This window comes from Prinia subflava, chromosome 12 (assembly GCF_021018805.1).
Source record: "Prinia subflava isolate CZ2003 ecotype Zambia chromosome 12, Cam_Psub_1.2, whole genome shotgun sequence".
Classification (NCBI taxonomy): domain Eukaryota; kingdom Metazoa; phylum Chordata; class Aves; order Passeriformes; family Cisticolidae; genus Prinia; species Prinia subflava.
In genome coordinates, this window is record NC_086258.1 from 3,505,534 (window position 1) to 3,518,909 (window position 13,376).

Here is a 13,376-nt window from a genome sequence, read left to right on the forward strand (position 1 = left end):
TTTTAGGGGAGGTTTTGCTTGTCTTTGCACTGATCTGTGGGGGGTGGATTTCAGCCTCATCTCACAGCATTAGTCCCGTGTGCCAGGTGGGTTATCCAAGAGTGACACATCCCTTTAGCACCTTCCTTGGGCCACTCAGGGGATGGCTGCCATCCTCCTCCATGAAGAGACAGCAGTGCTTAGCATGGCTGTGTCTGCAGGGGATGAGCAGGAGAGAGGGAATAAATATTCAGAAAGAGAGAGAATGAATACTCTTTCTCCAGATGTGCCAAGGAGAAAGGAGAGACAAGCAAAGCCCTGGACCCCTGCAGGGAGCTCCACAATGGGAATGTTCACAGCTAACCATCCCTGCTGCTCTCCCTACCAACGCTCTGCAGAGCTTGGCCATCACCAGCCCTGGGGACACGGGCGAGAGGAAGGTTGTGACCCCTGGCAAATTGGGAAATCTTTGTCCCTCCCAACCTCATAGTCCCTCTAAACAAGAACCAGACGCTCCACAGCTTGCTGCCCCTGGAGATCCCCTTGGTAGGGCTTGTTCTTATTCTCCTGGGGGCTTGGCTTCCATCTGGGATGCTGGTTGAAATCCAGCCCGGGCTGGTAGTGACTTCAAAAGGCAGTGTCAGCTGAGGAGCAGTGGGTGGCCCACGGCGAGCGAGTCCATGGCTGACAGCTCCTATAAAAGCCACCAGAGCAGGGCCCCCTGCTTTCAGAAGGAAGGCGAGGGCTGCACTGACCACAGGGAGCAGAGCTTGTCCTGGGCACCTCAGTGACACCTCGGGATGGTCACTTTATTGAGCTGGCACAGGGAGGTGGCTGCGCACCCCTTAGGGCAGAGCTCCTGATCTGTCTCCATTGGGTTTGTCCCCAGCACTGCTGGCCAGCCCTGGCTGCACCTTCCGCAGGCAGCAGTGCAAAACAAAGCCCAGCAATAATGCACACGGCAGAGGGGGACTCTCTGAGCATCCCAGGCAGGATCCCAATAAGACAAACTCCAGCTGGGCTCTGGGAGCTCAAGGGCAGCCAGCGGGGCCCTGCAGTGGCCTCAGTGTTGGCATGGAGGTGGTGGCAAGCAGGGATGCTCTGTGCCAGCCAGGATGACAGCCAGACCTGCAGTGCCCACTGTCCCTGTGCCCCAAGGCCCCCAAAACCAGGGGCACAGGGCAAGAACTGGCAGCAGGCAGGAGATTCTCACAGCTCCAACAGGCAGACAGGCAGGGTGGAGGGCAGGATGGGGGGGCAGAGGGGCCCCGAAACAAATAATAAAAACAAAATCCCAGTAAGCATGTTAGAATTCGTTTGAAGTGCAGAGGAGCTTTCAGGCAGGGTTATGCACATCTCCCAGCCCGGCGTGATTTACACATTCCTTGCAAGCAAAGGAATCTTCCCCGATTTGAAGTAAAACAGATGTTTTGGGGTTTTCTTTCCCTCCTCCCCACCCTCTCTTAATCATTTCTTTATTGAAATGATGGCTCTACAGCCAACCAGTCCAGAGCCAGAGCCCTGCTACCCCAGAAGCCAGGACTGGAGACCCGCTGTCCTGTGCCACAGGAGAGCCCCTTGTCATTGCAGTGACTGCACTTGGTGCAGGAGCTGTGGAGCCAGCCCTGCTCTCCTGCAAATGCTGCTCCAGAGACATCACTCCCTGCAGGTTTCTTCCCTTGTTTTTCACTCTGCAAGGAAGCGTTGCAGCTCCCTGCAGCTTTTCTTCCTCTGCAGCTACAGCTGATCCTCCATCCCTGCTCCAGCAGCCCAGGTCCAGGAAACCTTCTAACCTCCACCACCAGTCCAGGAGATGTTTGATGGTGGGACTTGCCCTTGTTGCCACACCTTAGTGCCACACCTCACCCAGCTGTGCTCTGTCCCAGCAGTGGGGATTGGGAAGGGCAGCCTGGTGCATGCCCAGGGGCTGGCAGCAGCAGCGCTGCTCACACTCCCCAAGCGAAACAACTCAGCACAAGGAATGGTGTTGGGCAGGCTGGAGCTGGGATATCTGTTGATTTCAGCATTATGTGATCTCAGTCTAGTTACTTCGCCTCTATTTTTGTCACAAGTTTTCTACCCAGGAAAAGTATTTGGGGAAGGAGCATCCATTTCCCAGAGGGATGCAGAGCACCAAGTGCAGTGGGGCTTCAGAGTGCGGGTTGATGCTGCAAACTACCAGCACAGCCATGCCCTTGAATTTACACTCAGAACAATAAGTCATGGCCAGTAGCAAATCCATCCAGCTGCCCCATCTTTCTTTTCTTTCTATTTTTTTCCCTTTAAACCCTGTTGTACTTTCTCAGTACTTCGTTGGTGGCAGGGTGGGAAGGTTTCTTTGTAACACATTCACGTACCAGTGGGACTCACTCCCATTCCCGTCTGGTACAAGAGATTGCACAAGAGAGAGGAACAAATGGGGATGAGGAAATGCGTGTTTACGAGAGGCAGCGCTGTCATTGTGAGCAAGGGACCCCCCCGCAGGAGAGCCTGCCTGGGAGCCAGTGGATTTCCATTCTCTCCTAACACCCCATTCATGCCTCGTTCCATCCCTCCCTGGAGGCCTCCAGGCTGGCCGGGGTCCCACAGCCCTGCGGGGGACTCCCATCCCCCTTGTGCCGCCCTCTGTGATGTTTGTTGTTGGGTGGAAAGAGGGAGATGATGTTGTAGTCTCATAAAAATAACGAGCTGAGAAAGAGCAGCAGCTTTTGGCATTGCCTGCACTCCTTGTTTTCCTCCTGCAGCTCAGGAAGGTGTTCCCTCCTGCATCACCTCTCCTTTGCCGTGCTCCTCATGCTCCCCTGCTGCCTATCCTGGCGGGGCTCCTCCCTGACATCCACCATGGAGCCTCTCATGGACCTTCCTGCTCCTGCCGTGGTTGCTGCCATGAGCCTCCTCCTGACCTGATCAGGAACCCTCCCTGTAATCCAAACCACATTGCTGCCTGACACGATACAGTCACCAGTAAATAACCTTGACTGCAGTGGTCTGCAAGAGCCAGGGATCCTATATCACTGCTAGTAATGATTTAGGACTGTGCATCATTTGCAGATGACACAGAGAGGGTCTCATCCCTGCTCCCCACCCAGCCACCTGCTCCAGGACAGTGCCTGCCCCTCTCACTTCAGGTGGCTCTCAGTGAAAGCCACCTGGGTGACAATTCCTGCTGCCTGACACTGGTGTGCACACCAGGAATGGGAATGGCTGATTTCTGTACTGCAGAGCTCCCAGCCATGGGGCTAGGGACTCCCAAAAACAGGTGGGGTGTTAATAAAACCAAAAGTAATCGCCCAGGCACGCATACTGCAACCCACTTGGGTCCCTCTCCCGTCTGCTCCTGCAAGCCCCTTGCCTCCCCCTGCTTTCTCCACACACCTCAATTTCATTATCTCTGATCTGGAGCTGCCCATTACATGCTTTTTGCCAACATAAATATTTAATCCCGGTGCATTGCACAGAAAGGCCCTTGTGGAGTTAATCCTTCAACTCATGTTTCCACTTGGAAAACAATTTAGCTTGTGGCAGGGCAGCAGGTACGAGGCAGGGACAGAGCCGAGGGCTGGAGGTGGCCTGGAAGAGCTCAGGAGCTGTGTGGGGGGTGATGCAGGTGGGCTCCATGCTGTGGGGTGGGCTTCATTCCATGGGCTTCATGCTATGGGGTGGGCTTCATGCTATGGGGTGGGCTTCATTCCATAGGCTTCATGCTATGGGGTGGGCTTCATGCTGTGGGGTGGGCTTCATTCAATGGGTTTCATTCTATGGGATGGGCTTCATTCCATGGGCTTCATGCTATGAGGTGGACTTCATTCTGTGGGGTGGGGTGGCTCTTCTGGAGCTCTTCTTCACTGCTGGAGCAGTGCTCAGGAGGGTTTGGATAGGCAATGGCAGAGCCACAGGGGTCACTGCCAGCTGCTGCCTGGGCAGGGAGGTACATGGGGCACTGCCCAGGGGGGCTCCATGTGCAGCACCTTGCTGGGCTTCAGCAGTGTTTGGGACATCCTGCTCTCTGCGAGCTCTCGGCTGCAACAGCATGGAAAGCCCAGAGTTTATCAGTTTGCTTCACCTGCCAGTGTGGGTCTAAGCAGCCACGTGATCCCACCAAACACCCCCAAACCCACCTGCACACGCAGAGGACACTCACACCAGGATCTGGCCATGGTTTTACCTGTGGGCTATGGAGTCAGAGCTGTGGGATGATTGGTGTATTTATGGGACTGTTGGATAGCACTAAGGTAGCTCTGTGGTATGGGACAGACCCTCAGCAAAGTGAGATGCCCCAGCCCCAGGTCATGGACAGAAATGCAACCTGGTCCTCATCCATCCACCTCTGTGCCCTCAGGAGGGCAGCACCCCTGGGGATGCAGCACCACAAAACATCCACCAGCCTAACAAAGCCCCCAGTCCCAGAGGAGAGGGGCACAAGGGGCAAAGACCACCCTGCAATGCGGGGCCAAGAGTACAACTTGTGGCAGCTGAAATGGCTTGAAATCATTCCCCTTACATCAGCAGTGAGGTGTCAAAACACTGAAGAAGCATTTTGGTTTCAGTTCCTTTGTCTGAGGGTTCCCCCAGCAGCCTAGGGTGGGTCTCCTGGAGACAGACCAGCCCAGCATCCCCTGCTCCATGTGAGAAACTGGGGTGTGCAAAGCCCCCTGTGTCCAGGACACATCCCCACAGACCCTGCCCAGAAAGGCTGCAAGACTGGAATGTTGCAACGATGCAAACCAGAGGGAAGGAAAACATGAAAGCATCCCAGCCCTGTGGCAGGGCCCTCTGTTTGGGGTTGTGCAATGAGATTAGGAGGGGAGGCCACTCCTGCAGCTGCAGGGCAGTGGGAGATGCTCGAAGGGAAGGAGAAAACTGGCACGCTCCAGACCTCGCTCAGGTTGCTGCTGCTATGAGCTGCATTTCCCTGGCAGAAATCAAGAGGAGAAAAGATGGAAAACAGCAGCAGACCCTGATCCATGGGTGTGACAGCCCAGAGCTGTGGCAAGATGCACCCAAGCCCAGCTCACTGCTCAGGTGTTTGGACAAGAATGTCCCTGTGACTCTGCTTTGAGCTCCCTTCACACCCACCCTGCCAGGGCAGGGTCTCCACACCCAACTTCATCCAGTGAAAACAGAATCCCACTGACCCCTCCATCCAGCACCCCTTGAACAACCAGCATCCCACAGACCCTACTTCTTTTTTGGGTTTTCTTTTTTTTTTTTTTTGAAACTTTTACATCATGACATAAGCTTTGGCTCTGAGGGCTTTTAGTGAAAGCCAGGGTATTTTTTTCCCCCTTCTCATAACAGAAACCATATTGCTGTATAATCAAATTTATCTCATTCCTGATGAGGGAAGCAAGTGTGTGTATGTGAGGTGACCAGGAGCAATGAGCTGCCCAGCTCTAGATCACTGTGGAGCTACAGGCATGTCACACCTCTCCCTTCCAGTTTTCCTGGCTAGGAGATGTCCATCAAGGACATTTGCCCTTCTCCTCACTCCATTCTTCTCTACAAGATAAAAAAAGCAGGGTGTGTGCTGTGTTCCTGGTGTCCTGGAGCAGGAATATGCTCAAACTGTGCTATAAGAGTCAAACCAACACAGCCCTCAGCTTTTCTCAGGACGAGGGTGCTCTGCACCATGGAGATGTGATGAACAAAACAAATGGCTCCAAGGCAGTAGCACGATGCAGGTTTGGCTGGCTTAGAGCAAATCAAAGCCAGCAACGCCCGTGTTGATATTTATATCACAGCTCTTGCACTCCCTCTCCCATTAGTCCATGAGATAAGCCTTGGATGCGTGGAGGCATCAGGTTTCTCCACAGTCAGGAATAAGAACACTCTCCAAGTCTGTGACTAAAAGGGGTTGGTGATATGGGATTGCTGATGGGAAAAAGGTGGAATTGTAAAGATCCATTTGTCTACCAAGAGGCAAAGAGGCCAAAATCTTCCTCTCCACCCCATTGCCACTCCCAGGAAGAATCCTATATTGGCACACTCCACAAATATAATACCCCACAAAATAACTCCTCCTCCTCCTTCCTTTTTCTCACTACACCACTGCCAGCTTTCCTCCAGCCACCTCCACAGGGACAATGTGAATGGGCCTGAAGCCAGACAGGTCTGGGATTTAGATGCCAACAGTTTTTAGGGACAAAACCAATATTGTTGCTTCAATCTGATTGTCCTGAGGAAGAGGCAAAGAGGAGACAGCCATGGGAGGCAGCAAAAGCTCTTCTGCTGCTCTCTGTGGCATGAGGTATGAGCACAAGCAGAGAATTTGGGAAGGAAAACCTGGTCTCTCAGCAAAAAGGTGTGAGATACCCATAAACTTGGCAGATACTAAAGAAGAAGGTTCTGCTGAGGTCAGAGAAAGGCATCTCCTGACTCCAGATCTGTCCCAGGTGGCAGAGACAGATCAGAAGGAAGATTCAGGTACAAACACAACTTTTAGAAGGGTGATGGCAAAATAGAATAGCAGCACCTGGAGGCCTTGGTCTGAGTCATCCAGGCCAGGCTAGACACAAAGCATGAGAGAGATTAAAACCTGAATTTTTAAAGGGGACAGGCGATGATGGAAGTGAGACAAAATGATCTCCTTAAATCACTCAGCACAGTAAATGGTGAAGTTGGGAAGAGCCCCCAGATTTGACTGGCCATGAAGAAACCATGAATGTCTTCTCTGTGGTTTTCAGATGTGTATCCTCCTGATGTTGGAACCTCAGCAGGAGCCCAACTCACCTCCATAAATGGGACTTCATGAAAATCAGTGCAGAGAGATTACACCTCCTGCTGAGCCCCTGACCTCCCTGTACAGACCATCCTTCATGGGGCCAATCCCTCTGCAAGCCAGGGATCCACACACAGTCCAGGTGAGCCCAGAGGCTTCCCTGCTGGACTCACTCCAGCAAAAACAACCACACACCTGAGCCAGCATTTGGGCAGCCTGGCTCTGCCACAACCCCAAAGTGCTGAGAAAGAGCGAGCCTGCATTTGGAGTGCAGCAAACACTTGTTCAGCTCCTGCCTTGCCTTGTTTGAGCTTCCGCAAGCCAGGAATGCCTGAGGAGAAACTACAGCCACGCTGGGCTTTGGGAAGCTGGAGAGCACGTGGGATGGGAGAGGTGGATTCAGTGAAGCAGCACAGCTCCTGTGCACACAGGGGACCCGGCCAAGGGCTAGAACAGATGTGTTTTAACCCATGCCACTGAGCTATTTGGGATCTGTCTCCGATTGCTGCAGCGCTCATTCACGTGTCTTCCTGACGAAAGACCAACAACAACAATTAGCATCATGTAAGGAGCAGGGGCCTGCTGCCAGCATTAACACACTCCTGAGCACCGAGGGCTTTCCGTTCCACTTTTTATCCCAGCTATGCACACGGCAGAGGTCACTCTGCATTAATCAGCCCTGCTCTGGGCCAGCTCCTTCAGCACGTTCAGCCCGTGGGACTGCAGCCGCTGCCTCTCCGTGCTCTGGTGGGTTCTCCCTGCTCCACACCTCTGCCTTTTTCATTAAGCTCACCACAAAAGGGATGTTCCATGTTATCACAAGATGAGCCTGGCCATGCTGTCAATGGCCTGCAGGCCCTACAGAGGGTGACACTGCCTGGGCAGGGCTTGGTGGGTCCTGGCTGCAGATGGGAGCTTCGTGTTGTCATTCTGAGCTCTGACTGAATTCCCTCCTCTCCAAGAGCAGTCCTGAATCTTCAGCCCCTTGGGAGAGGTTTCCACCTTTCCAACACCCCTGAAACGTGCTCTCCCAGAGCCTCTGGGCTGGTTCAGGATCACCCTGGTGAAACCCCATCTGAGCCAGCAAAGGGAATGTAAAGTCAAGGCTTCTTCACAGCATATGAACACACTCCAAGGAAAGGCTCTGGAAGGAATCCTGATGACTTCCATATTATTTCCAGTAAATTTTGTGCTGATTCTTGGCACAAACACTGGAAATGAATAGGCTAGGTCAGGAATGTAAATAAAGTGAAACATTGGGATTTAATCTAATCTATAATTATAGTATCTGTGGCGCAGGGAAAAAGTTGGTGTGTTTGCACTGCAGCTCCATTGAGGAGCTGGAGGGGGTTTTCACTTCCCTTTCCAGAATTTCCCTTTTTGGCTGAGGGAGACTTGGTGTCTCCCCAAGAATCTGAAGTGAACGTGCTGGGCTGGCAAAGCCGGCCCCAGGGAGCCAAGCAGGTACAGCTCAGGCACGAGGCATCCCCAGGCACTCCCCGAGCGATGGGGTGAGAGCTGAGATGGATGAGCTGGGCTGAAGGCTCAGGGAGGCTGTGGGGTGCCCAGGGGAAGCTCCTGCCTCCTCAGTGAAGAGACTGGATGGGTTTGTGGGGTGCTCAGTCCTCCAAGCTGAGTTTGATCTCTGAGACAAGCCAGAGCCCTTTCTCCTCACTGTTGTTTTGTTTTTGGTTCATCACAAGCTGCCTGTCAAAGTCTGGTGCTCCCAAGGCTCCCAAAGCATCCGTGTGAGTGGCACTGGCTGCTGTCCAGGCTGGCTGGTCCATGCAAGGTGAGCACTCCACAGACACATCAACATCTCTCCCTCTGCCCTCCTCACCTCATCCTCTTCCAGATCCACCTGGGAGGAAGCTTGACAGACAGCTCTGGTTTAGCTGGCCTCAGGGGAGAGCAATCCCTTCTCCATTTCACAGGAATATAAGATTTTTGTTTTTTAAGAACTGCAACAAAACTCAACAGTCTTCAAGGACCATCCTCAGTGTCCCTGTGTAGGTCCATGGGAGTGCATTCCCATGAATGCAGCATGGATCTCCATGGAATCTGTGTGTGGCAGACTGGCAGGGGTGTCCACATATGTACACGAGCCTTTGGAGCATGTGTCTTTGTTAACATGATCTACTTTCCCTGGAAAACCCTCTAGGCAGGGACTGGCATCTTAACTCCAATGTTTTAAAGGCAAGGAGAAGAAAAGGGCTGACAGGCAACATATTTTTTGTCAGACTGAAACTGCAAAGGACAAAGAAATTAGTTCTCCTTTTGTTCATTTATGTTTTGGAATTACAGAAGTCTCCAAAGCAAAGGAATCAATCAGACTTTGTTTATTTGTTTGCTTGTAGAACATTTTTTGGGTTTGTTTTCATACTCCAGCCCAGCTTTGATCTCAGGCTGGTCGTACTCCAAATGAATGGTCCACAGCAGAGTGTAGTTGCTGTAGGTACTACAGAAGAAAAGGGACAGGATATTCAACACATTTACAGGGCAGAAGAGACTTCCATGATCTCCCAGTCCCTTTGCTAAGGTTCTGTGATACCATCAGACTACTGCAGAAGCAAATAATTTGTTTTTGAAGAGCTCTGATGCTGCAGACTGTGTGCTTACCTCCCAGTTTAGAGAACAGCACAGGGCCCTGCAAGTGGCTATAATCAGGATTGTACCCAGCCTAGAGCTATTATAGATAGCTATTTTTCCACAGAAACAAATGAAAGAAGCAGAAGAAATTCAATTTAAGAAATGACCCTGTGCCCGTGTTTGTGTTGTTGTTCTGTCTGTGCGGGCACAGAGCAGCGTTAGCCTCACATTTCACTGCTCTGGCTTTCTTCACGCTGTGTTGCAACCCTGTGGACATCTGAGCAGAGGAATATTTCATGGGGGTGCCTGTGCATCTGAGAATGCTCAGTAAACATGCTGGGCAGGGCCCAGGTTGGAGCAAGTGGGTGTGTGTTGGGCAGGCAGGACCCACAGCAGCTCATGCCAGAGTGGAGCAGGGGGATATCAGTCCATGCCCCGGGCTGGGGCAGGCAGCAGCACCCAGCGAGCAGGGGGTGCTGTGGTGAGCCCACATGCAGTTATTTTGGATGCCCAGGAATGTGGGTCTGTGCCCCAGAGGTGCCCAGACGAACATGAGCCCATCCACGTGAGCTGTGTGCACCCCTGGGAGCAGAGAGCCAAGCCCTGCTGAGCGTTAGCTGTGGGACAGAGCCAGAGCTGTGTGTCACCCTGGGGCCTGTCCCCACACAGGACAAGCCCCTGGGCTCCCTGGTGCTGGGGGGCTGCTGCCTGCTGGCTGCCTGCAGCCGTGGCTCCCCACAAAAGCTGCTGTCCCTTGCCCAGGGACACCCAGAGAGCAGGAGCCACCCCAGGGCACAGGGCATGGCCAACTCTGCTGACCACCTCCATGGCAATGTGCCTTGGGGCTGGGAAGCAGAAGCCTGGCTTTGACCACAGGGATGACAAAACCCTGGACAAAGCCCTCTGCCTTCCACCCAAGGCTCTCCCAGCCCTGTGCAGACACCAGGAATTAGATCACAGAGCCCCTAAAGCGACGGGTGAGTGCAATTACCCCTGCCTGGCAGAAGGAGAGGATGGCTTGGCAGCCCACGCTGCCCAAGAGCCAGACCTGCTGGCTCCCAGCTCCATGTGCTCACCACAGCAGCAGCCTCCATCAAAACCAGTGGCTCTTCCCTCTCCCAGTGCCCCTGGCAGCTGGGAGCTCACAACGAACCAGTTTTATGGGCGCCGGGTTATGAGCAAGCTCTGTGGTTGCTCCAGCCTCTCCCTGGCACCTTTTCAGAGCAGCCCAGTTGCCAGAGATATAAATAATTATATTTATGCATTATAGATATTTAACAAGAAAATGTCTGATATTATTAAATGGCAAGAGGTATCACTTGGAGCCCACTCCTGGAGACAGCTCTGCTCCAGGGATGTGCAATAAAGGCTTTGGAGGCTGTCAACATACTTAACTGGGGGGCGGTGGAGGGAAAGTATTAATCAAGGTCTTAAAAAGTTCTCGCTGACAGACTATTTGCCAGCTCTCGCTTTAAATGCTTTTGTGGTCCCATAAAAAGTTTCATTACTCACTACAAAATGTGTTTTAATTATTGCAGTCGCTCTGACATTAAGCCCTGGGTGTTTCTCTCTTGCTCACTCTGTCTCTCCTCTGTCTCCTTGCCTCTTTGCTCTATTTTTCCTCTCTTACTGATCTGACTTCTGATATTCCTTTCAAGACAGAGGATGCCCTGGCTAATGAGCCAGGTTGGAAAGCCCAGACCTTGTCCAAATGATACTAATGGAGATTGTAAAATTCAGATATTGACGTTATTCCTTTGCTCGGGAAACTAATTAATCCGCAAGATTCAAACAGCAAATTCAACCCCCAAAAAGTATCTCAGAAGAGTGAAGTGTCCACAATATGTGGGTGGTGGGCAGAAGGATTTGGTGTCTCTGTGATCTGAAGTATGTCCTGCTAAAAGAAACAGCAGCTTATAAACACCTGTCACACTTTTCACATCCATTTCATCCCATCAGGCACTTGGCAACTCGCTCCAATTTGACCACACCAGCTTAGTTCATCCAGGAGAGACAACCTTGTCCGCCAGGCATGGACCTGGAAACCCAGAATACTGAAAGTAGATGTTATCCTGGAGTGTCCCACTGACTCCCAGTGCCTCCAGCGCAATACTGGCAAGCACTGGTTTTCCATTTCACCAGCTGTGTGTAACACCCAAAGCAACAGGAAGAGTCTGGCCATTTGCCCCACCTCTGGTGTAACACAGTGCTGACCAAAAAGGTCAATAACAACTCAATAACAGCACTGGAGACCCCTCCTTGCCCCAGCAGCTCCCCATGTGTCTCTCCTTACTTGTACAGACCATCTGGTTCCAGGCACTTGAAAATGACTGAATAGAGGCTGGTTTCAGGGACATCTCCGTGGCTCCGACCCGCTGCCACGCAGGAGGTTGCCAGGCCAGAGAGCAAATCATCCGCAAAGCTCAAGGATTCTCCTGCAGAGCAAAGAGAGGAGAGGGAGCAGAACATCAACACAGGCGTGGAATCACTGCTGACCGCTTAAAAATCACTGTGGGGACGTCTCTGTGCAGGACACGCCACCAACAAACTCGAGCTGGCTGTGGCTGGGGAGTGTTCCCAGTCTGTGTGGAGAATGTCACCTGTGGACAAAGCCAGCAGGAAACACACCTGGGCCAGCAGCTGCAGCAGGGACCCTTTGCAGGAATGGGGGCCAGGCTAAGTCACTGCTTGTCCAGCTGTAGTGACAGCACAGAGGGGACGTGTGGCCTCACTGCAGGCAGAACCACCACCCAGAGGTGGGACACAGAAGAGCTGGAAAAACACAGATCTCCTGCCCTTGCTGCATGTCCAGCTCTTAAACAGGGCATGGCCTTTTCCAAAAGTTATCTGCCGCAGAAAAAGGTATTTTTGCTATGTTGGACTAACAGCAAAAATATATTTTTAGTGCTTGGGTGGAATTCCTCCCAATGTGATGGTTTTTGTTTTTTTTTTGAATTCATTGACAGCCAGTAGCTTCACATTCCCTTTCATCTGCACTCTGCCAGCTCCTGGAGCTCTGACTGGAGCTCCTTCAGTTGTGCTGAAGAACACTTCTTTGTAAGCATTCAAAGAAAAAATCCACTAATTAAAAATACTGAAAAACCTTTCTCTTTGGTCTTCTGGTTTATAAAGCCTATTAAACACTTAGATCATGACCCAGCTGAAACTGAAAACGCTCCATTTATTAAGGTTTTTGGGCATGACTGTCCACTGCTGTGCAACCTGTCTCCTCGCAGTGGGCAGCCTGTCTGTTGGTTAGAGCTCATTGCATTTAATTCCCATTTCACACTGGTGTAACCGAAAGCCTGAGGTACCACGGAGGAAAACAAGACAGAGCAGCTGCCCAGGCCATAGCTGCCCTATTCCCAGTGATGGGAATCGGAGCAAGGGCTGCTGCAGGTGATAGTTGTGCTGGTGTAAGCCAACCTGGACCCAGATTGCTGTGCTGGGTGCCTTGGAAATGTGGAAATGTCAGGACATCGCAGCAGAGGGAGGAGGAGAATTCCCTCCTCAGCACTTTGTTTTTCTAAAGGCAGAAGTGACTGAGGAGCACAGAAACGAAGCACCAGTCCAGGTTCTTGGTACAGACCCTAAGGAACAAGCCATTGGTATAACCAGCCCAGAACATCCCACTGTGAAGCTGAATTATCCAGGTAGAAGCAAAAAATCCCCTCATCCCCAGCCCCCTAAACCACATTTGCGTCTTGTCTCAAAATACACAACTCAGTAACAAATGTCCCCCTTGGCTAGAGAAAAGAGCAGCAATAAATTCTTTTCCTCCCTGAAGGAATCCAAGCCTTAATTATTCATTTTAATGCTCCCAGCATGACTTGTTCTTTCCAGACTTTTTCAGGCAGCTCTGTCACCGGTCTCTGTAGCTCAACCCAGCTCCTGGACTCAGGTCTGCCCCAAATCTCAAGACAGCTCAACAGGCAGGTTGGGTTGGCAGGAGGAAAATCCCTGCCTGGAAGTCACAAGCACTGCCCAGCCTTCAGCAAGTCCCTCAGCTCCGGGTTTATGGTTTAAGCAAACAAACAAACTCCTATTACTCATTTCCAATTTTCATTTCCATCCCTTTTCCTACGATGCT

At 51.9% G+C, this 13,376-nt stretch overlaps 1 protein-coding gene across 1 annotated transcript in view; it reads right to left on the reverse strand.

Moving 5' to 3' along the window:
- ASTN2 (astrotactin 2) overlaps positions 1-13,376 on the reverse strand; it is a 322,339-nt gene that overhangs the window by 17,146 nt on the left and 291,817 nt on the right. Inside the window, exon 20 of the mRNA XM_063410172.1 lies at positions 11,580-11,721. Coding sequence (XP_063266242.1) covers positions 11,580-11,721 — 142 coding nt within the window. The remainder of the gene's footprint in view (positions 1-11,579; positions 11,722-13,376) is intronic.